General features: G+C 44.7%; 1 protein-coding gene across 1 annotated transcript; it reads right to left on the reverse strand.

Annotated features, from left to right (window-relative positions):
- Positions 1–898: 898 nt before the first annotated feature.
- Positions 899–23,436, reverse strand: LOC139414899 (vacuolar protein sorting-associated protein 18 homolog). The gene is made up of 16 exons (XM_071162505.1): positions 23,045–23,436; positions 22,678–22,819; positions 22,055–22,146; positions 20,238–20,488; positions 18,958–19,137; positions 18,606–18,779; positions 18,196–18,321; positions 16,235–16,341; positions 15,723–16,005; positions 15,221–15,466; positions 6,312–6,446; positions 5,836–6,063; positions 5,433–5,573; positions 3,257–3,466; positions 2,784–3,023; positions 899–2,396 (listed from the first exon to the last, which is right to left on the reverse strand). Exons 1-16 carry the CDS (start codon positions 23,145–23,147, stop codon positions 2,094–2,096), a joined length of 2,961 nt encoding a protein of 986 aa, XP_071018606.1. The 5' UTR covers positions 23,148–23,436; the 3' UTR covers positions 899–2,093.

A 23,436-nucleotide genomic window follows, 5' to 3' on the forward strand; every position in this document is an offset into this window, starting at 1 on the left:
CCCTGGTCATCCCTGCTGCCTCTGATCTGGAGGACTCACTAAACAGAGAACATCCCTGGTCATCTACTGCCTCTGATCTGGTGGACTCACTAAACAGAGAACATCCCTGGTCATCCCTGCTGCCTCTGATCTGGAGGACTCACTAAACAGAGAACATCCCTGGATATTACACTTGTATGGAGTCAATGTTTCCAATTAATCTGAGATTACACTTTGGAATCCAAATTCCTTCTAAAGCATATCCTGTAGCACTAAGCTCATCTTCACCTTGTAGTAGAGCTCCATTGAGGGTGATTTATACAACATGATCGTTTCTGAGCCTACTCTATCGGCGGAGTCTGCTACTCCTGAAGATTACCGAGCTACATGTTCCATCACTCAAAAGGGAAGTATCGTGACCGGTTACTATTGTTGTTATTTTGGGGCCATTTTAAATGACTGATTTGATGTGAGCTATAAATTGCACACAAGACATGTTGCAATGTAACTGTTAACATTGATCAATATGTACCCGATTCATATAATATATTTCACAACCTTTACACTCACGTTTTAAAGAGGTGCCAAGGGGTCTTCTCTCTTCTCTTCTCTGGGGCTGACCAATCAGCGCATGGCACTGATTAAAGGATGGGTCATGTGACCGGGAGGAGGAGGGGCTTGTTACCGAGGGAAACATCCTCAATGGAGCTCTACTACAAATGACAATGTAAGCATTGAATTGAAGTACGAGGTCATTTCCCTGTCCTTGTCAGTTGCTGCATATTTATGAGAGGAAGGCGTCTCACTCAATCCCCGAGAATAAAATCCTAATTTAAAATGTTAATATTTTCGACTTTCAGATAGGTCTCACTCCATCCGATGTTCGAAACACTTGAAATAATACAATTCAAAAAGAGACTTGATTTTAAACATTTGTTTAATTTTCATAAGTGCATTTAATCAAACCATAGCAAACATGTAGTTGCATTGACCTGATCTCAGAGTCACAACAGAATACACTGTCAGCCAATGAAACAAGGGAGTTCTCATGACGTCACAAGTGACAAATAACAACAAGACTAATTCATTATTCATTCATTCTATAGTACTATTCATGTCTCTAGCCAGTGGAATTCACTAAATACCAGTTAAGGATGAATACATCTGAATTTATAAAATCTCATTTCAGAGACAATTTCAGAGTTGTTTTTGTTAATTCAGATTTGAGCGTAAAGACGGTGAACTGTTCTACTGTAGTAACGTCTGATTAAGAAATGTGAGAGAGACTGACATTGCCTCAGTACAGTCTGAAGCTTAGCAGAAAAACGAGAGAAAGAGAGAGACTAGAATATATGATATTACAGAGACACAGAGGAGCCAATCAAATGGCTACCCAGACTATTTGCCCCCCCCCCCCCTTACACACCACTGCTACTCTCTGTTGTTATCATCGATGCATAGTCACTTTAATAACTCTACCTACATGTACATATTACCTCAATTACCTCCACTAACCGGTGCCCCTGCACATTGACTCTGTACCGGTACCCCCCCTGTATATAGTCTCACTATTGTTATTTTACTGCTGCTCTTTAATTATTTGCTATTCTTATCTCTTACTTTGTTGTTGTTGTTGGTGGTATTTTGGTGGTTTTTTAAAAACTACCTTGTTGGTTAAGGGCTTGTAAGTAAACATTTCACTGTAAGGTCTACTACACCTGTTGTATTCAGCATTTCACTGTAAGGTCTACTACACCTGTTGTATTCAGCATTTCACTGTAAGGTCTACTACACCTGTTGTATTCGGCGCATGTGACAAATAACATTTGATTTGATAAGAGGTTACCAAGGAGATCCTGCATTCTTCCCCTCCCCTGTGTCTCTCCATCACCAGGCACTGTGCAGAGGTGGCTCTACATCCCCATTATCACAGAGAGATATTCCATTCCATTTCAGACAGCATAAAGTTGCGCATTTCAGCCATTTCTGAAATAAGACATGTCCATTTCAATCAAGAGTTCAGACAGCCCATTTCAGACCCGTTCCATTCAGACAGCCACCTCAAGTCCGCCATTTCAAACCTGCCCAGTTTCAGGCAGGTCCAACCGTCCATTTCAGAGCCAGCTGGACTTCTCCTCCTCAAACTTCTGTGGATCAATAAACGGCTTGTCGATCGACTTGATCATCAGCTCGCCGCAGTACACGCACTCGCAGGCGATGATGTCATCGATGTCGGACTTGATCTGCTCTCGGCTGACCCCGGCGCTTCCTTTCCCCAGGCTGGCGGTGTCGCCCCCCTCCTCCTTCTCCTTGGGGGCGGGGCGGTGGCGGGACTTGGAGGTCTGAGTGGCTGCAGCCAACCTCTTCTGCAGCTCACCTAGTTTAGTCTGCTTGTAGGTGGACAGGTGAGGGGTCACCTGAGGAAAGATCCACCGTTACAGTATGCGAGCTCCATACAAGATAACAAGTGAATAAAACATTTTTTTAAACGCTACTGAACTACTGAATCTCCTGGGGGGGAAGAAGACACAGTTGTGATACGTTTTTTGGGGGGACATCCTCCTCCAAGCCTTTTTCATTGTGTATGTAGCGTACTTAATTTACAAATAAATACACAGTAATGACCCAATGACCCTCTGTTTGCTGCAATAGATTGTTGGCTAACTCTTCCTTAAAATCGGGTCAAAGTTCAAGAGAAGAAAAAAAAAAAAGGGATGTGCTACTAACCTACCTGTATATCTATCATAAGCAAACTGTTCTTGAAATCGGGTCGAAGGTCAAATAAAATTGGTTTGCATACTGACCTCCAGGAAGAGGCAGTCGTAGTGGAACATGTGACCACAGAGGAACAGATAGAAGGGTCTGTTGAGGAGGGGGAAGTCGCAGGCAGCACATTTCTCCTGGTTCTCCACCACCCCGTACTTGTTCCTCATCTCCTGGATGTCCTCTCTGATCCGCTTGGCGCTCTCCGTCGCCTCCTCCATCTCCTGCTTCAGCTCGTCTATATGCTGGTTGTACTCCTGTAAAGAGCTGCAGATAGCCTCCTGCAGGGAGGGAGGGAGAAGGGGGGGGGGGGGGGGGGTCATGTCAAATACTTACTAGAAGCCTAGATTTGGTTTGGGTGCCAAGATTACATACTTATAAACATTTGGTTTGGTACAATGGAAACAATAGAATAGTCCCCAAAAGTGCAAGCTCCAAGGTAAATTAAGTGAACCTCTAATACTGTCTCGTATGTTTGTTTGTTTAGATCCTAAATATTTGATGTTAGTATTACCTTGAAGTGGTCTATGGTGACGAAGTCCGGGAAGAAGGGCAGTATGTCTTCGATCTTGAGCAGGTTACAGCTGGACAGACAGTTCATGGCCTTCTTCACATCCTTCTCCTCTTGCACCACGTGACAGGCGATCTTCAGCCACAACTTCTTCCTCAACTCCTCGTCATCCTCGGGCAGGTCAGCACACGTCTTGGCCAGGTCCACATCCACCTGGAAGGAGAAACAGCACGGGAGAAACGCCCCAGCCGCTTGAGGAACGGGTTTTCAAGCAGCGGGACACTAATCCAGATGCTCGTAAGAAATCCCGCTACGCTCTACGACAAAACCATCAAAAACAGGCAAAGTGTGAATCGAGAACTCCGATCGAATCCTACTACACCGGCTCTGACAGTCGTTGGATGTGGCAGGGGTTACATACTATCACGGATTACAAAGGGAAACCCAGCCACGAGCTACCCAGTGAAGCGAGCCTACCAGATGAGCAAAATGCCTTCTATGCTGGCTTCGAAGCAAGCAACACTGATCCATGCATGAGAGCACTAGCTGTTCCAGACGACTGTGTGATCACACTCTCTGTAGCAGATGTGAGTAAGACCTTTCAACAGGTTAACATTCACAAGGCCGCGGAGCCAGACGGATTACCAGGACGGATTCTCAGAGCATGAGCTGACAAGAGTCTTCACTGATGTTTTCAATCTCTCCCTGACCCAGTCTGTAAATCCTATATATTTCAAGCAGACCACCATAGTCCCTGTCCCCAAGAATGCCAAGGTAACCTGTCTAAATGATTATCGCCCTGTAGAACTCACATCTGTAGCCATGAAATGCTTTGAAAGGCTGGTCATGGCTTACATCAACACCATCATCCCAGACACCATGGACACAGACCAATTCACCGCCCCAACAGATCCACACTGCCCTTTCCCACCTGGACAAAAGGAACACCTTTGTAACAATGCTGTTCATCGACTACAGCTCAGCGTTCAACACCGTAGTGCCCGCAGAGCTCTTCACTAAACTAAGAACCCTGGGACTAAACAACTCCCTCTGCAACTGGAACCTGGACTTCCTGACGGACCGCCCCCAAGTGGTAAGGGTAGGCAACATCTGCCACGCAGGTCCTCAACCCCGGGGCCCCTCAGGGGTGCGTGCTTAGTCACCTCATGTACTCCCTGTTCACCCACGACTGCATGGCCAAACACGACTCAAACACCATCATTAAGTTCTGACGACTTGGCGGTGGTAGGCCTGATGACCGACGATGATGAGACAGCCTATAGGGAGGTGGTCAGATACCTGGCAGTGTGGTGCCAGGACAACAACAACCTCTCCCTCAACGTCAGTAAGACAAAGGAGCTGACCGTGGACTACAGGAAACAGAGGGCAGAGCACACACCCATTCACATCGACGGGGCTGTAGTGGAGCGGATCAAGAGCTTCAAGTTCCTCAGTGTCCACATCACTCAGGATCTATCATGGTCCACACACACAAACACAGTCGTGAAGAGGGCACAACAATGCCTCTTCCTCTTCAGAAGGCTGAAAAGATTTGGCATGGGTCCTAAGATCCTCAAGAAGTTATACAAAAAGCAAGATTGACAGCATCTTGACTGGTTGCATCACCGCTTGGTGACAGTAAGGCGTTACAGAGGGTAGTGCATACTGCCCAGTACATCCAGGATCTCTATACCAGGCGGTGTCAGAGGAAGTCCCTAAAAAAAGACTCCAGCCACCCAAGTCATAGACTGTTCTCTCTGCTACCACACGGCAAGCGGTACCAATGTACCAAGTCTGGAACCAACAGGACCCAGAACAACAATGTCTACACTGTATTTCTGATCAATTTGATGTTATTTTAATGGACAAAAAAAATGTGATTTTCTTTCAAAAACAAGGAGATTTCTAAGTGACCCCAAACTTTGAACAGTAGTGTATATTGAGATAATGTATGCATGCATGTTGAAATAATGTCTGTACACATTGAGATATCTGTACACATTGAGATAATGTCTGTATACATTGAGATAATGTCTGTATACATTGAGATAATGTCTGTATATATTGAGATAATGTCTGTACACATTGATGGTGTAGCCCACTATTTGCACATTCTTATCTTGAAATATCAAATTATCAAGTTAGCTACATATTCATCAAAACTAGCCAAGACACTCACTTGTAGGGCCAGATCGACCGCTTCCTCATACAGCTCCATGATCTTATAGACCAGAACACAGGCCTGGAGGTAACCATGTTCAGCACACAGCCTCAGGGCATACTTTAAATCATAGTGGATGTCTGACAAGTGGGACCCAGCCTGTCAATAGTAACAACACATTAGATGTATTAAAAATATATTATAATTTTATATTTGATTTACTTTCAAGATACCCAAGGGCACTTAAGAGTAAACTAGAATACCATTTAAACACGTCATTTTATATATATATATATATATATAAATAAAAAAAGTCAATTCCACAATTATCAAGACATTTGGTCTGCGTGTCCTTGGTGAAAAGTAAAGTGCTATATTGGGAACAGGGTGCCATTTGGGAGGGCCACAGCCTTGAACCTACCTGTTCCAGGTACCACAAGAGACTATCGGGTTTGTACTTGGCGTAGAGAGACAGCAGGTAGTTGTGTATGGCCTCTTCTGTCACAGTGAGCTGGTAGACACAGAACTCCATGTACCGGATGGTCTCGTTGACCTGTTGTGTTGAACCCATCTGACTGTAGTTGACCAGGGCTGGGATCAGCTTCTTAGGTTCCAGCCTGGAACCCATCTGGATCCAGGCATCCACCACCTTTTATGGTTATTAAAAAAAAGGTATATTTATTGTTCAATTAATTAATTCAATTTCAATACATTTTTCACAAAACAACAAATATGCACTTTACATGCCATGAATTTCCATGAAAATTGAAGATAAAGTATGGTATTGTATGGCATGTCAAACTTGAACAGACAAAGACAATAATAATAATAATAACAACAACAACAACAACAACAAAACATTTCATTTGCAAGCGGTTAAAAATCAAAATGGATCACCTTCTTAGGTATGTGTTGCATGAGGATTGGGGAAAACTTATAGAATAGCTTCTCGTCGCAGTGCTTGGAGAGCACCTCCAGGGCGGCGCTGTAGTCATCATGCTGACAGTGATGGGAGATCACCCTCTCATAGTCCTAGAGAGAAAGAAACGACATCCATCTTTTCTTAATCCCAGAAAATGTCAAAAAAAAGCAACTGATAAAACACATATTTTACACAAAACAGAAAATAAAGTGTCATAAAATGTCCGCAACATTAGAAGGATGGTGTTATTTTAAAACACCTAATTTAGTTTTAGTCTTAAAACAACTTGTATCATTTTTAGGTCCAATTTCAGTAATTTCATCCTTTGTTAGTTTTAGTTATTATCAGTCGACATAAAACTATGGATAATTTGTCTAGTTTTAGTCACAGCCATATTAGTGACCTAATAATGAATATTGAGACCACCTCTAACTTCCATCATATGTGCCCATTCAGATAGCCTTGTCGAGCTAGGTCTACTATCCCTTAGCTGCTAACATTGATATTGTGGCAGATTGTAACCGATGCCAGCCATAAATAACCATTACAGGCTAAAAAGCCTTGGCTGCATGTTCAAAGCCTGACACCTCTGATTTTCTCCCCATCATAACTGTCAAGGGAGGGGGGGGGGGTAATATAACAGTGGGTTCCTTGGAAGAAAAAAAAAAAGAATGTGTGCTGGACAAAAATGCCAGAAATATTACTGTACTCCTAATATATCAACAAATAACATTTGTTTTATCGAAAGGAAAATGGCCATTTATGTTTGCAGACCGCGGCACAAGAGTGGCAACACACATTCAGAGAGCCGTCGGAAACTATTCAGACCCCTGGACTTATTTACACATTTTGTGACGTTACAACATTATTCTAAAATGTATTACATAAACAAAATTCCTCATCAATCTACTCTGTCTAAAAATGAAAGACCCTTTGTTACGAGACTTGAAATTGAGCTCATGTGCATCCTGTTTCCATTGATCATCCTTGAGATGTTTCTACAACTTGGGAGTAAATTCAATTGATTGGACATGATTTGGAAAGGCACACACCTGTCTATATAAGGTTGACAGTTGTCAGTGCATGTCAGAGCAAAAAACAAGCCATGTCAAAGGAACTGTCAGTAGAGTGCCGAGACAGGATTGTGTCAAGGCATAGATCTGGGGTACCAAAACATGTCTACAGCATTGATGGTCCCCAAGAACACAGTGGCCGCCATCATTCTTAAAAATGGAAGAAGTTTGGAACCACTAAGACTCTTCCTAGACCTGGCCACCCGGCCAAACTGAGCAATCGAGGGACAAGGGCCTTGGCAAGGGAAGTGACCAAGAACCCAAATGGTCACTCTGACAGAGTTCTAGAGTTCCTTTGAGGAGATGAGAGAACCTTCCAGAAGAACAACCATCTCTGCAGAAAACCACCAAATCGGGACTTTATGGTAGAGGCGAGACAGAAGCCACTCCTCAGTAAAAAGGCAGATGACAGCCCGCTTGGAGTTTGCCAAAAGCCGCAAACAAGCCTAAGATCACCATGAGCAACGCCAAGCGTCAGCTGGAGTGGTGTAAAGCTCGCCACCATTGGACTCTGGAGCAGTGGAAACGCGTTCTATGAAGTGACGAATCACACTTCACCATCTGGGGCAGTTTGACGGACGAATCTGGATTTGGCGAAGACCATAGTGCAAACTGTAAAGTTTGGTGGAGGAGGAATACTGGTCTGGGGTTGTTTTTCAGGGTTCGGGCTAGACCACTTAGTTCCAGTGAAAGGAAATCTTAAATGCTACAGCATACAACGACATTCTAGACGATTCTGTGCTTCCAACTTTGTACAACAGTTTGGGGAAGGCCCTTTCCTGTTTCAGCATGACAATGCCCCCGTGGACAAAGCGAGGTCCATACAGAAATGGTTTGTTGAGATCGGAGTGGAAGAACTTGACTGGTCTGCACAGAGCCCTGACCTCAACCCCACTGAACACCTTTGGGATGAATTGGAACGTTGACTGCTAGCCAGGCCTAATCACACAACATCGGTGCCCGACCTCACTAATGCTCGGGGCTGAATGGAAGCAAGTTCGCACAGCAATGTTCCAACTAGTGGAAAGCCTTCCCAGAAAAGTGGAGGCTGTTATAGCAGCAAAGGGGGGACCAACTCCATATTAATGCCCATGATTTTGGAATGAGATGTTAGACAAGCAGGTGTCCACATACTTTTGCTCATGTAGTGTATATACACACCTCAAATACATCGTACCTCTCTCTGCAAATTGATCTGGTACTGTATTCTCTGTATATAGCTCCACATTGATCTGGTCTGGTACTCCCTGTATATAGCTCCACAATGATCTGGTCTGGTACTCCCTGTATATAGCTCCACATTGATCTGGTCTGGTACTTCCTGTATATAGCTCCACATTGATCTGGTCTGGTACTTCCTGTATATAGCTCCACATTGATCTGGTACTGGTACTTCCTGTATATAGCTCCACATTGATCTGGTCTGTTACTTCCTGTATATGGCTCCACATTGATCTGGTCTGGTACTTCCTGTATATAGCTCCACATTGATCTGGTTCTTTCTGTATATAGCTCCACATTGATCTGGTACTCCCTGTATATAGCTCCACATTGATCTGGTACTCCCTGTATATAGCTCCACATTGATCTGGTACTCCCTGTATATAGCTCCACATTGATCTGGTACTCCCTCTATATAGCTCCACATTGATCTGTTACTCCCTGTATATCGTTCCACATTGATCTGGTACTTCATGTATATAGCTCCACGTTGATCTGGTCTGGTACTTCCTGTATATAGCTCCACATTGATCTGGTACAGGTACTTCCTGTATATAGCTCCACATTGATCTGGTACATCCTGTATATTGCTCCACATTGATCTGGTACATCCTGTATATAGTTCCACATTGATCTGGTTCTTCCTGTATATAGCTCCACATTGATCTGGTACTGGTACTCCCTGTATATAGTTCCACATTGATCTGGTACATCCTGTATATAGCTCCACATTGATCTGGTACTGGTACTCCCTGTATATAGCTCCACATTGATCTGGTACTTCCTGTATATAGCTCCACGTTGATCTGGAACTACCTGTATATAGCTCCACGTTGATCTGGTACTTCCTGTATATAGCTCCACATTGATCTGGTACAGGTACTTCCTGTATATAGCTCCACATTGATCTGGTACTTCCTGTATTAAGCTCCACATTGATCTGGTACTTCCTGTATATAGCTCCACGTTGATCTGGTACTTCCTGTATATAGCTCCATATTGGTCTGGTACTTCCTGTATTTAGCTCCACATTGATCTGGTACTCCTTGTACGTAGCTAAACATTGATCTGGTCTGGTACTTCCTGTATACAGCTCCACATGGATCTGGTACTGGTACTTCCTGTATATAGCTCCACATTGAGCTGGTACTTCCTGTGTAGCTCCACATGGATCTGGTACTGGTATTTCCTGTATATAGCTCCACATGGATCTGGTCTGGTACTTCCTGTATATAGCTCCACATGGATCTGGTCTGGTACTTCCTGTATATAGCTCCACATGGATCTGGCACTGGTATTTCCTGTATATAGCTCCACATGGATCTGGTCTGGTACTTCCTGTATATAGCTCCACATGGACCTGGTCTGGTACTTCCTGTATATAGCTCCACATGGACCTGGTCTGGTACTTCCTGTATATAGCTCCACATGGACCTGGTACTGGTATTTCCTGTATATAGCTCCACATGGATCTGGCACTGGTATTTCCTGTATATAGCTCCACATGGATCTGGTCTGGTACTTCCTGTATATAGCTCCACATGGACCTGGTCTGGTACTTCCTGTATATAGCTCCACATGGACCTGGTACTGGTATTTCCTGTATATAGCTCCACATGGATCTGGCACTGGTACTTCCTGTATATAGCTCCACATGGATCTGGTCTGGTACTTCCTGTATATAGCTCCACATGGATCTGGTCTGGTACTTCCTGTATATAGCTCCACATGGATCTGGTACTGGTATTTCCTGTATATAGCTCCACATGGATCTGGTCTGGTACTCCCTGTATATAGCTCCACATGGATCTGGTCTGGTACTTCCTGTATATAGCTCCACATGGATCTGGCACTGGTACGTCCTGTATATAGCTCCACATGGATCTGGTCTGGTACTTCCTGTATATAGCTCCACATGGATCTGGTATTTCCTGTATATAGCTCCACATGGATCTGGTCTGGTACTTCCTGTATATAGCTCCACATGGATCTGGTCTGGTACTTCCTGTATATAGCTCCACATGGATCTGGTCTGGTACTTCCTGTATATAGCTCCACATTGATCTGGTACTGGTACTTCCTGTATATAGCTCCACATGGATCTGGTATTTCCTGTATATAGCTCCACATGGATCTGGTCTGGTACTTCCTGTATATAGCTCCACATGGATCTGGTCTGGTACTTCCTGTATATAGCTCCACATGGATCTGGTCTGGTATTTCCTGTACATAGCTCCACATTGATCTGGTACTGGTACTTCCTGTATATAGCTCCACATGGATCTGGTCTGGTACTTCCTGTATATAGCTCCACATGGATCTGGTCTGGTACTTCCTGTATATAGCTCCACATAGATCTGGTCTGGTACTTCCTGTATATAGCTCCACATGGATCTGGTCTGGTATTTCCTGTATATAGCTCCACATGGATCTGGTCTGGTACTTCCTGTATATAGCTCCACATGGATCTGGTATTTCCTGTATATAGCTCCACATGGATCTGGTCTGGTACTTCCTGTATATAGCTCAACATGGATCTGGTCTGGTACTTCCTGTATATAGCTCCACATGGATCTGGTCTGGTACTTCCTGTATATAGCTCCACATGGATCTGGCACTGGTACTTCCTGTATATAGCTCCACATGGATCTGGTCTGGTACTTCCTGTATATAGCTCCACATGGATCTGGTCTGGTACTTCCTGTATATAGCTCCACATGGATCTGGTCTGGTACTTCCTGTATATAGCTCCACATGGATCTGGTATTTCCTGTATATAGCTCCACATGGATCTGGTCTGGTACTTCCTGTATATAGCTCCACATGGATCTGGTCTGGTACTTCCTGTATATAGCTCCACATGGATCTGGTACTGGTACTTCCTGTATATAGCTCCACATGGATCTGGTCTGGTACTTCCTGTATATAGCTCCACATGGATCTGGTCTGGTACTTCCTGTATATAGCTCCACATGGATCTGGTCTGGTACTTCCTGTATATAGCTCCACATGGATCTGGTCTGGTACTTCCTGTATATAGCTCCACATGGATCTGGTACTTCCTGTATATAGCTCCACATGGATCTGGTACTTCCTGTATATAGCTCCACATGGATCTGGTCTGGTACTTCCTGTATATAGCTCCACATGGATCTGGTACTTCCTGTATATAGCTCCACATGGATCTGGTCTGGTACTTCCTGTATATAGCTCCACATGGATCTGGTACTTCCTGTACATAGCTCCACATGGATCTGGTCTGGTACTTCCTGTATATAGCTCCACATGGATCTGGTCTGGTACTTCCTGTATATAGCTCCACATGGATCTGGTACTTCCTGTACATAGCTCCACATGGATCTGGTCTGGTACTTCCTGTATATAGCTCCACATGGATCTGGTACTTCCAGTATATAGCTCCATTCTTGTGTATATTATTTTATTCCTCCTGTTAGTTACTATTTTATTTTTCATAAGCTAGCATTTCCCTGTAGAGTCAACACCAGTTGTATTCGGTGCATGTGATCAATACAAATTGAACACAGATTAATGAATGACAGTGCACATGGGAAAATGTAGTTTTTTTGTGATCAAATCAAAAATAGCCTACATGAAAGAGACAGTAAACATTGTTTCTAGTTGAAGGCAGTGACAAGTCCGGTGTCCTTGATTCACATCAGTTCCAAAGATTGACGAGTGACTGAAGTGACCGAAGCGGCCGCCTGGGAGCTGTGTGGGAGAGTGACTGAAGTGACTGCCTGGGAGCTGTGTGGGAGATCAGCTCAATCAGATGGCTCAACTGAAAGAAAGCCAATATTCTGCATGTATGAAAAGGAGATTCATGTCAAGTTAAAATGTCCATTAGTCTCATGTGGAATTCTCGTCTTGTCAAATTTGTGTAGACTAAAATAAAAAGCCATTTGTAATAATTAATCCTTTTTTTTCCCCCCGGGACATTTTGACTCGTTTTCGCCATAGTTTTAGTCAGGAAAAATAGGTCGCTGCTGAGTATTTATCATCATAGTTATTGACAAAATGAACACTGTTCGAAACAACCAAAAGAGAGCAGCAATACGTACCACAATACAATACCATGAATTAATAGCAGGTTTGGGGTCAATTCTATTTCAATTCCAGTCAATTCAGGAAACACAATGAAATTCCAATTCTCTTCCATGCTTTTCAATTAAGATAAATGTGGAATTGGAATTTGGTTCCGTGGTTGCCATGTAGCCTAGGCGAACTCTGTAAATATTGTTCATATCTTTAAGTGTCTTTTGTTCCATTTTGTAATACTTTGTGTAATTTTGGCTGCTCTAGGGTTTGATCACCATATCCTATGGTCTTGACTCTCAAGAGTTTCTGAATGACAATGAAAAGTATTTAGGCTTGTTAGCTAGCTAGCTGGCTCTTCGGATTCAAATAAAGTGGCTTTTTGTTTCATCTGTTTGGAAGTATTACACCAAAGACAGCATGCTGTGTCCAGAGGAAGCAGAGGAAGGTCAGGGACAGCAGGCAGTGTCCAGAGGAAGGTCAGGGACAGCAGGCAGTGTCCAGAGGAAGGTCAGGGACAGCAGGCAGTGTCCAGAGGAAGGTCAGGGACAGCATGCTGTGTCCAGAGGAAGGTCAGGGACAGCATGCTGTGTCCATAGGTAGCAGAGGAAGGTCAGGGACAGCATGCTGTGTCCAGAGGTAGCAGAGGAAGGTCAGGGACAGCAGGCAGTGTCCAGAGGAAGGTCAGGGACAGCAGGCAGTGTCCAGAGGAAGGTCAGGGACAGCATGCTGTGTCCAGAGGAAGGTCAGGGACAGCATGCTGTGTCCAGAGGAAGGTCAGGGACAGCATGCTGTGTCCAGAGGAAGGTCAGGGACAGCATGCTGTGTCCATAGGTAGCAGAGGAAGGTCAGGGACAGAATGCTGTTTCCAGAGGTAGCAGAGGAAGGTCAGGGACAGCAGGCAGTGTCCAGAGGAAGGTCAGGGACAGCAGGCAGTGTCCAGAGGAAGGTCAGGGACAGCATGCAGTGTCCAGAGGAAGGTCAGGGACAGCATGCTGTGTCCAGAGGAAGGTTGGGGACAGCATGCTGTGTCCAGAGGAAGGTTGGGGACAGCATGCTGTGTCCAGAGGAAGGTCAGGGACAGCATGCTGTGTCCAGGGGAAGGTCAGGGACAGCATGCTGTGTCCATAGGTAGCAGAGGAAGGTCAGGGACAGCCTGCTGTGTGCAGATGAAGGTCAGGGACAGCATGCTGTGTCCAGAGGTAGCAGAGGAAGGTCGGGGGCAGCATGCTGTGTCAAGAGGAAGGTCGGGGACAGCATGCTGTGTCCAGAGGAAGGTCAGGGACAGCATGCTGTGTCCAGAGGAAGGTCAGGGACAGCAGGCTGTGTCCAGAGGAAGGTCAGGGACAGCAGGCTGTGTCCAGAGGAAGGTCAGGGACAGCATGCTGTGTCCAGAGGTAGCAGAGGAAGGTCAGGGACAGCATGTTGTGTCCAGAGGTTGCAGAGGAAGGTCAGTGACTGTTCAGGGAATGCTCCTAACCACTGCCAAGATGTGGTGGCTTTTCGTGCACTTTTCTGCAGCAGTGGCATCACCCAGGTAGGTGCTACACTCATGGAAAAGAAGGACCAGCAGCAGAAAAGTGCACGAAAAGCCACCACATCTTGGCAGTGGTTAGGAGCATTCCCTGAACAGTTCCCTGACATTCCGAGAAGAGGCTCCAATGGAGTGACTGGACATTCCGAGAAGAGGCTCCAAATGGAGTGACTGGACATTCCGAGAAGAGGCTCCAAATGGAGTGACTGGACATTCCGAGAAGAGGCTCCAAATGGAGTGACTGGACATTCCGAGAAGAGGCTCCAAATGGAGTGACTGGACATTCCGAGAAGAGGCTCCAAATGGAGTGACTGGACATTCCGAGAAGAGGCTCCAAAATGAAGTGACTGGACATTCCGAGAAGAGGCTCCAATGGAGTGACTGGACATTCCGAGAAGAGGCTCCAATGGAGTGACTGGACATTCCGAGAAGAGGCTCCAATGGAGTGACTGGACATTCCGAGAAGAGGCTCCAATGGAGTGACTGGACATTCCGAGAAGAGGCTCCAAATGGAGTGACTGGACATTCCGAGAAGAGGCTCCAAATGGAGTGACTGGACATTCAGAGAACAGGCTCCAAAATGGAGTGACTGGACATTCAGAGAAGCAGGTGTTCAAGAGATCCCCGGGACAGTTTCTTCAGACTGTCTTCATTTCTCCTTGACTGTCCCATCGATGACCCCTCCACTGAACCAACACGACCTTTCCCGCCCAAACTGGCTCAACCTCATCACAAGCTCACTGAGACTATCAATCTTCAGCTTGCTATATACATTGTGTGTTAATGATTAGATACATTTATTTAAAGAGGACCCCCAAAGGAAATACGTTTTCAAACTTTTTTTTTGTCATCCTCGATTTTAAATGCATTATCCACATGTGGTTGTATTGTGTTTAAATAATATTATAGAGAGAGAGAGCGAGAGATTTGGTTCACTTTCTGAATTGACTAGAATTGAAATAGAATTGAGTCTAACCCCTGGATAAATTGCATCATAAGATACCTGCATGATGACAGAGAAGTAGACCATGTCGTCCACGTTGCCATGGCTAGCCAGCAGGTCATAGATGGTCGTTCGGTTGTTATAGAGACACTCCTTGTGTTTGGAACTACTGAGGAACTTCCGGAACTCATCACGCGTCTCCTGGAACACCCCATGTTTCCCCTCGTCTGATTGGAGAAGCCCCAGGCGGTTCAGGTAGAGCTCAGTCAGCCAGGTGACCAGTAAGGTGATCTGGGTCTTCTCACTCTGTTTCAATGTATCAATCAAACTTTGGTTTGCAAGCAGGGGTAACAGTCAAAAATACAGTCCATAGTCAATTCAAAAAAGTTAAAAACAAATCTTACAAAAAAAAAAAAAAAGAGTTTGGTTAAAAGTTACCTCAGATCACACAAACTATGTCTCTGCCCCAAACGGGAGCCTATTCCCTATTTGGCGCACTACTTTTGACCAGGGCCCAGAGGGTGCCATTTTGGACCGACTAAGTCACCAAAAAACATCCTACCTGCTTCAGGTTGTTGAGTTTCTTCAGAAGGAACTCTTTCAGAGCTTCTTCCTGTTTCGCCTCGATGAACTTCAACGCAATCTCCTCAAAGTAGTTCTGGGTCAGAGCGTAGCACTTAGCGCTCTCCAGGTATCGTTTGTCCTGGAAGCAGTGTTCTGCCTCTTTAGCCAGGACTATGTCCATGCACTCTGGCCGGTCCCGGCAGTACTCCTTAGCCAGGTCAAACTTGTTCATGCTCATGTACATCTGCCACACATCCCTGGCTTCTCTCTGGATGTGGTATCTGGATTGAGAGAGACAAACCCTGGACTGTTGTACTCGTCTTTCACATGTCTTTTGTTTCTAGCACTGATTCCACAGATAGAGGTTGAACAAGGTTTAACTAGCAACGGCTGCGACGTGGTCGTTCTACTGATCCTAGTTGAATGCACTGATTGTAAGTAAGTCTCTCTTGAGTCGGAGCATCTGCTAAGTTGACTAAAAAAACTAAATAATAAAACTGTAAAACAAACCTAAAGACGGCCTTCTCAGTGTAGATCCACACCAGGCCTCCTGCTGGGTCCTTAATCATCTTCTTCAGAGTGCCGAACTTATCAGGGAACACATCCTCGTACACCACCTGTCAATCAATCAATCAATCAATCAATCAATACAGACATTCAATCAATCAATACACATACATCAAATGAGTGTATTCATAAAGGGAGCCTAGTCAAAAGTGCACTACATAGGGAATAGGGTGTCATTTTGGACAAATCCAAAAACAGCAGTTGTCACTAAGACTGTGTTTAGACTTGGGTTGAATGGCGGAAACCCGCTTAATGAACCAGAATTTACCGTCCAGAACCACTCCTTTTTCCCGGGGTTAAATAACTGTGTGAAACAGGTAAATAAATAATATATATATGAACAGCCCGTCTCGGGGTGGGGGGGGGACAAGCGTACCGTCTCGGGGTGGGGGGGGGACAAGCGTACCGTCTCGGGGTGGGGGGGGGACAGGCGGCCCGTCTCGGGGTGGGATGGGGGACGGACAGGCGTCCCGTCTCGGGGGTGGGGGACCGGTGGGCCGTCTCAGGGTGGGGGGGACAGGCGGCCCGTCTCAGTATGGAGCGCAGTTCACAATGCGCTGTCATTTCATCACGGTAACTTTTAGTCTTGTGACCGGTAGGTCTACATTTACTGCAGCATAGCCTACGCTGATATGAAGACCAAACATCTAATTCACATCTTCATCTGGATTTTGGTTTTCACTTTGTTTTTTTATTAATTGTAAAGATTAAATATATATTTTAATTGCAGCTGCAGCCTTTAAAAAAAAAATTTAAAAAAACAGCCAATCAGTCAAATATCGTTGCTTTTAAATCAGTGCACTCTGTCGCAGTCTCTCTCTCCATCAACTCCATTAAAATGGCAACTAAAAATAGATCATCCAGTTCTAGATTGAGATAGAGATAAATGTCCGAGCCAACCTCTTTCAGGTAATACATTCAATGCAGTATTAGCCTTAAATTTAGCTAATTAATGATGAATTATGTATAATATGCTTCTGACAGCCTCTGGCAATACGCAAAGTACCTGTGCTCCACTGAGGCCCCTCCTTAAAAAAAAGGCTTGCGAGTCCCAAGTTCCAAAAGCTAGACTAGAATAGATTGCTGGACATTCATTTTCTTTGGGGGGGGGGGGGGGGGCATGCTCTTGTTTTCTGAATGTTAAATACAGCAGCCTATAATACTGACGGGTAGTTTGAAAGGAGAGCGAACTCACGATGGCGGTGGGGCTACATCCTGAAGAGAAGTGAAAGCCTTCTGCATCTAATTCTAGTCCTATATTATTCAAAGGACGTCATTAGAATGGTGACGAGAAGGACAACAAAACTGTATTTAATATTGTTGAAAGCGAGGAAAGAATGTAGCAACACTAGAGAGAGAGAGAGGAGGTAGGATAATAACATTATGAAAAGGTAAATATGCATCAACCGACTAATTTTACAAACACTCCCGAATATATATATATATTTTTTTTTTATGTAAATCAAATCCCCCTAGCCTATACTTGTAACTTTGTAGGCCACATGTGCTGCACCAGAATCACATTCTCTTCTGCGTCGTCATAGTTTGAACGACGTGCGTAATTCCAGTCCATATAAATATAGTATAATACAATAAGGTGATACAGTTACTTTATTGTCCCCAATAGAGTAATGCGTTGTGATTGGTCAAAAATACCAATTAGTGGAAAAAAATATCAGAATTGGGCCACCTGTGTGAACGCAGCTCAAGTGCTTTTATTGTAACCCGGCCCGGAGCCCACGGTAACCCGGCCCGGAGCCCACGGTAACCCGGCCCGGAGCCCACGGTAACCCGGCCCGGAGCCCACGGTAACCCGGCCCGGAGCCCACGGTAACCCGGCCCGGAGCCCACAGTAACCCGGCCCGGAGCCCACAGTAACCCGGCCCGGACCGGTGTGTACCCACCTGCCCGTTGAGGGTGCAGATGGCTTTGACGCGGTCAGGGAGGAGGAGTAGAAAGTGAAACTGAGTCAACACGATAGAGATGGGCTTGTTGAAACTGAAGTCTATGTCTGGGGTGTAGTCCCACACCTGATGGGGGGGGGTAAAATAGAGACAGACAGAGACAGAGAGAGAGAGAGAGAGAGAGACAGAGACAGACAGATACGAAGAGAGAGAGGGAGAGAGAGAGGGAGAGAGAGAGAATGATAAGTGCAGCAGAAATATGAATTTCTAGAATACAATAGAACTATTTTGAAAGACAAGTAACAAATAGACCCATATCACCTGTGGGGAGTTTACCACTACAGCACATGATAAATACAACACATCAAACCTTAAAGTATACTAGCCTAAATATATTATAAAAACAGTACCTGCACATCACTGAGCAGCGAGTCCAGCTTGACGTAGTCCAGCTGACCGTAGAGAACTCCGTTACCCATCATCCATGCGAAGGCCTTGGGGCACGACCTGAGCTTGGGGGTGTAGAAGGTGATCTCACTGTAGCCCATGTTAAACGGAAACTCCTGGAAGCTGGGCAGAAGCTCCTAGTAGTAGACATAGCACATTATAAAGCCATGTTCACAAGACATAAAGGGTTCATAGACGGTTTTAACAAGTTAGAGCCAATGAGCATACTTTCTGACTAAAAGTAGTGGACTATATAGGGAATAGGGTCCGATTTCCAACACGGCCCTGTTGTTTTAAAAGGCTGTTTTAACAGACCTGATTCTGTGAGAAGATGGCGCTGAAGCCTTGCTGCTCGGACCCCTCCGCCACACGACCTACGAACTGGAACAAACGCTTCCTGGTGGTGGCGATGATGACGACTTTAGACTCGGGACCTCGTTCCACCTCTATACAGCACACAGGAGCAGGCCTCCCGTCCTCCTCCAGGGAGTGGACCTGTGTTACAATAACACACATTAACTGGGCGTAATAAAAGGATTAGTTTTGCAAAAGGACTTTCTAACACGATAACGAAAGCTGTTAAAAGCTTTCAGCCTGCGGATAAGTTCACGCGAAGGAGTGTAACCATCTCAGCACGGATTGTATCGTTTGAATTTCAACAGGTTTGATTAGCATAGTTTTCCACTGGTTCAAATTCAATCTAAAAAAAGAGAATACAGTATTAACAGCATTTGTTATTTCTGGTCATAAAGTTGGTAAGGATTGGTCTTTATTTTTTTACTATTTTGCACATTGTAGAATAATAGTGACGACATCAAAACTATGAAATAACATATGGAATCATGTAGTAACTAAACAACAAATCAAAATATATTCTAGATTCTTTAAAGTAGCCACCCTTTGTCTTGATGACAGTTTTGCACACTCTTGACATTGTCTCAACCAGCTTCATGAGGTGGTCACCGGGAATGCCTTTCCAACAGTCTTGAAGGAGTTCCCACATAATACTGAGCACTTGTTGGCTGCTTTTCCTTCACTCTGCGGTCCAACTCATCCCAAACCATCTCAATTGGGTTGAGGTCAGGTGATTGTGGAGCGATTTCAAATGAACTTATCCTCTGCAGCAAAGGTAACTCTGGGTCTTCCTTTCCTGTGGCGGTCCTCATGAGAGCCAGTTTCATCATAGACCTTGATGGTTTTTGCGACTGGATTGACCGACAGTAATAATGGCCTGTTGTTTCTCTTTGCTTATTTGAGCTGTTCTTGCCATAATATGTACTTGGTCTTTTACCAAATAGGGCTGTCTTCTGTAAACCACCCCTACCTTGTCACAACACAACTGATTGGCTCAAATGCATTAAGGAAAGAAATTCCACAAATTAACTTTTAACAAGGCACACCTGTTAATTGAAATGCATTCCAGGTGACTACCTCATGCAGCTGGTTCATTATGATATCTTCGCTATTATTCTACAAAGTAGAAAACAGTCAAAATAAAGAATAACCCTGGAATGAGTAGGTGACTTTTGACTGGTACTGTACATGAAGATATACAATACAATGTCATATGTTTATAGTCAGATCCTACCACTGACCTGTTTGAAGTACTGGTCGGGGTTGGTGTTAAACAGGCTTCCCTCTGAAGCAGAGATCTCAGCCTCGAAGATAATTCCCTGGCTGGTTCCCACTAGGATGGGCCCAGTGTTGGTCTCTGTCCTCAGCAGCTTGTTCCAGCCTACACTCTCTATGAGGTGTCCTCTCCAGCGGGACAGAGACCTCACCTTCTGGGTGTTCCTGTTCAGATACAGACACTCGCTGGTACTGAGAGAAATCACCAGGTGGGACCCTGCAGGGAAGGAGAGGGGAGACCAGTATTACAATTGGTAAAGACTGGTTGGAAAGGTGCTTATATCAGTGGTTTACTGTCACGTTGTAACCTCTATTTCAACAGACACCTTAACAGACAGGTAGATAGAGGTTATGACGTGACAGTAAACCTAGGCAATCTCAACTCTGTGCGTTACAGGGAAGACATCCTTCTCCCTCATGTGGTACCCTTTGACAATGCCACCAGCCATACTGCTCGTTCTGTGAGTGAGTTCCTGCAAGACAGGATTGTCAGTGTTCTGCCATGGCCAGTAAAGAGCCCGGATCTCAATCCCAATGAGCACGTCTGGGACCTGTTGGATCGGAGGGTGAGGGCTAGGGCCATTCCCCCCCAGAAATGTCAGGGAAATTGCAGGTGCCTTGGTGGAAGAGTGGGGTAACATCTCACAGCAAGAACTGGCAAATCAGGTGCAGTCCATGAGGAGGAGATGCACTGCAGTACTTAATGCAGCTGGTGGCCACACCAGATACTGACTGTTACTTTTGACCCCCCCTCCCCCCCTTTGTTCAGGGACACATTATTCAATTTATGTTAGTCACATGTGTGTAGAATTTGTTCCGTTTTTGTCTCAGTTGTTGATTCTTGTTATGTTCATACAAATCTTTCCACATGTTAAGTTTGCTGAAAATAAACGCAGTTGACAGTGAGAGGACGTTCCTTTTTTTGCTGAGTTTATATCACTTTTCTAGCTAGCTATGTTGAACTTAAAACGACTGTTATCCAAAGTTAGCATATGTCTTAGTTGTAAACCAAATGCATTTAGCATTGATCAAATAAGAGGGCAGGCAATTTCCCTTTCAGTTGTCAAAACGTGGGACAAGCATTAGCAGGCAAGCTGTAGAAGGGCGGGCAGGCTACTATTACCCATCTTTATCAGGGAAATTTTGACGACCAACTACAAGCAACAACAAAAAAAGGTTTGAGAGGGTTTATCTACTGTTCCCTGGTTAGATTTTTAGCTCATCCTGCTAACATTAGTTGTTGATGTGCATAAGCAGGACGGAAGGGACGGACAGACAGAGAGACAGAGACTACCTTTTCATGGTTGTTTGATCAATAGGAAAGTAAAGTTGACAACTGTAAGACGACTCCCTTGATATTTATATAGAGTATTTGCACAAATCCATTCAGGTGTATTTTGTGGCTTTTGGCAAATGCTTTCTAACGATCTAAAGTCGCACTGTTGCTACTGCCTGGGAATACTGGGCAGGTTCTCACCTGTGGGGTCCAGGAAGAGCTCCCTGGTTCTCACCTGTGGGGTTCAGGAAGAGCACCCTCGTTCTCACCTGTGGGGTTCAGGAAGAGCTCCCTCGTTCTCACCTGTGGGGTTCAGGAAGAGCTCCCTCGTTCTCACCTGTGGGGTTCAGGAAGAGCTCCCTCGTTCTCACCTGTGGGGTTCAGGAAGAGCTCCCTCGTTCTCACCTGTGGGGCCCAGGAAGAGCTCCCTGGTTATCACCTGTGGGGCCCAGGAAGAGCTCTCTGGTTGTCACCTGTGGGATCCTGAAAGAGCTCCCTGGTTCTCACCTGTGGGGTCCAGGAAGAGCTTGTGTACTCTGCTGTCCTCCTTCCTCCCCAGTTCTACCTGGTTGGGCCGGTCTGGCTTAGCAAGGTCAATCCTGGAACAACATACAGGGGAAATCTTAATAAACTCCTTTATAAAGTCAAATTTACTCATCTTCGATACCAATATGGTATACAATCTTATGTGAAAACACACACAGCTATTTCAGAAGATATTTTAAAGACATGAAATATCATCCTTACATCAATCCACAATTATACATAATCACCCTGAATGACTGACATGATCAACACTTAATCCATAATTTAGCCTTTAATTAATCCCATCATTTAGCCTTTAATTAATCCCATCATTTAGCCTTTAATTAATCCCATCATTTAGCCTTTAATTAATCCCATCATTTAGCCTTTAATTAATCCCATCATTTAGCCTTTAATTAATCCCATCATTTAGCCTTTAATCCCATCATTTAGAAATCACATCAAGATACAAACTGCACCCTTCACACATTCTGCTCGTTTTACACAGAGTGGAATGGACAGGCATGGGTAACAGGGCGATTCACAAGACCATGATAACGCTGGATCACTAGAGGGTGTTGCAGATTAAAAAAAGAGTCCCCTACCTCAGCAGAGTGTCCTTCCCTAAACTCATGCATAGCTGATTGTTGCACACAGCAAAGTGGTTGATCTTCTCTGGGGGTGAGAAATCAATCCTCTGTTTGTTGAATATCGGCTTCTCCTCCTCCAGTCTCACATTCACGAACCCTACGACAAATCATTAATCACGTATGTCAATCATCATCATCGTTGCCAACATAATCGATTCCATATGATCAAATCGGTATCAAGCTAGCTAAACATTATACAGATAAAGATTTATATTAGCTATATGAAAGTAATTCGGTGCACAGATTCAACCATAATGATGGTCCCAACTAGCCCTATCATAAACAAACCCCGATCGAGAGGCCCGTAGCCTTGCCCCAGTACCGGAGTGTGTCATGCCGATGTTGGCAGCAGACAGGCGGCTACTGTGTTGCACAGGGTGCCTGCTGTTCAGCGAGTCCTCGTATTCATCCAGAATAGAAGACATTGCAAAATGTAAGGGTGGTCTAAAGCAGAGAAAACCTAACTAATGGCTAACTTCTAATACAATGTCAGATCATACGACGGCATTACTGCGCTAGCTAGCTATTTTACAATCTGCACAAAACAGATTCGGTTGCCTGCGTCTCGTGAGAAATGTTTCAGAAATAGATGAGTAACCCAAAAAGAAAGAAAACTGTATAATCTCATCCATTTAAAACCTATCGAAACATGCTTATTTGGTGAAGCTTCCTGAAAATTTACAAATGCCAAATAAGGGAGGGCCAGTTTTGGGT

This window comes from Oncorhynchus clarkii, chromosome 8 (assembly GCF_045791955.1).
Source record: "Oncorhynchus clarkii lewisi isolate Uvic-CL-2024 chromosome 8, UVic_Ocla_1.0, whole genome shotgun sequence".
Classification (NCBI taxonomy): Eukaryota; Metazoa; Chordata; class Actinopteri; order Salmoniformes; family Salmonidae; genus Oncorhynchus; species Oncorhynchus clarkii.

What these genes read in the sequence shown, in the direction of transcription:
- LOC139414899 (XM_071162505.1), bottom strand. Translation starts at nt 23,147, where the DNA reads ATGTCTTCTATTCTGGATGAATACGAGGACTCGCTGAACAGCAGGCAC. An exon ending in GGGAAGGACACTCTGCTGAG is followed by an intron (nt 22,147 to 22,677) that starts GTAGGGGACTCT and finishes ATGTTGTTCCAG; the next exon opens with GATTGACCTTGCTAAGCCAG. An exon ending in CGGTCGATCTGGCCCTACAA is followed by an intron (nt 3,467 to 5,432) that starts GTGAGTGTCTTG and finishes TTCTCCTTCCAG; the next exon opens with GTGGATGTGGACCTGGCCAA.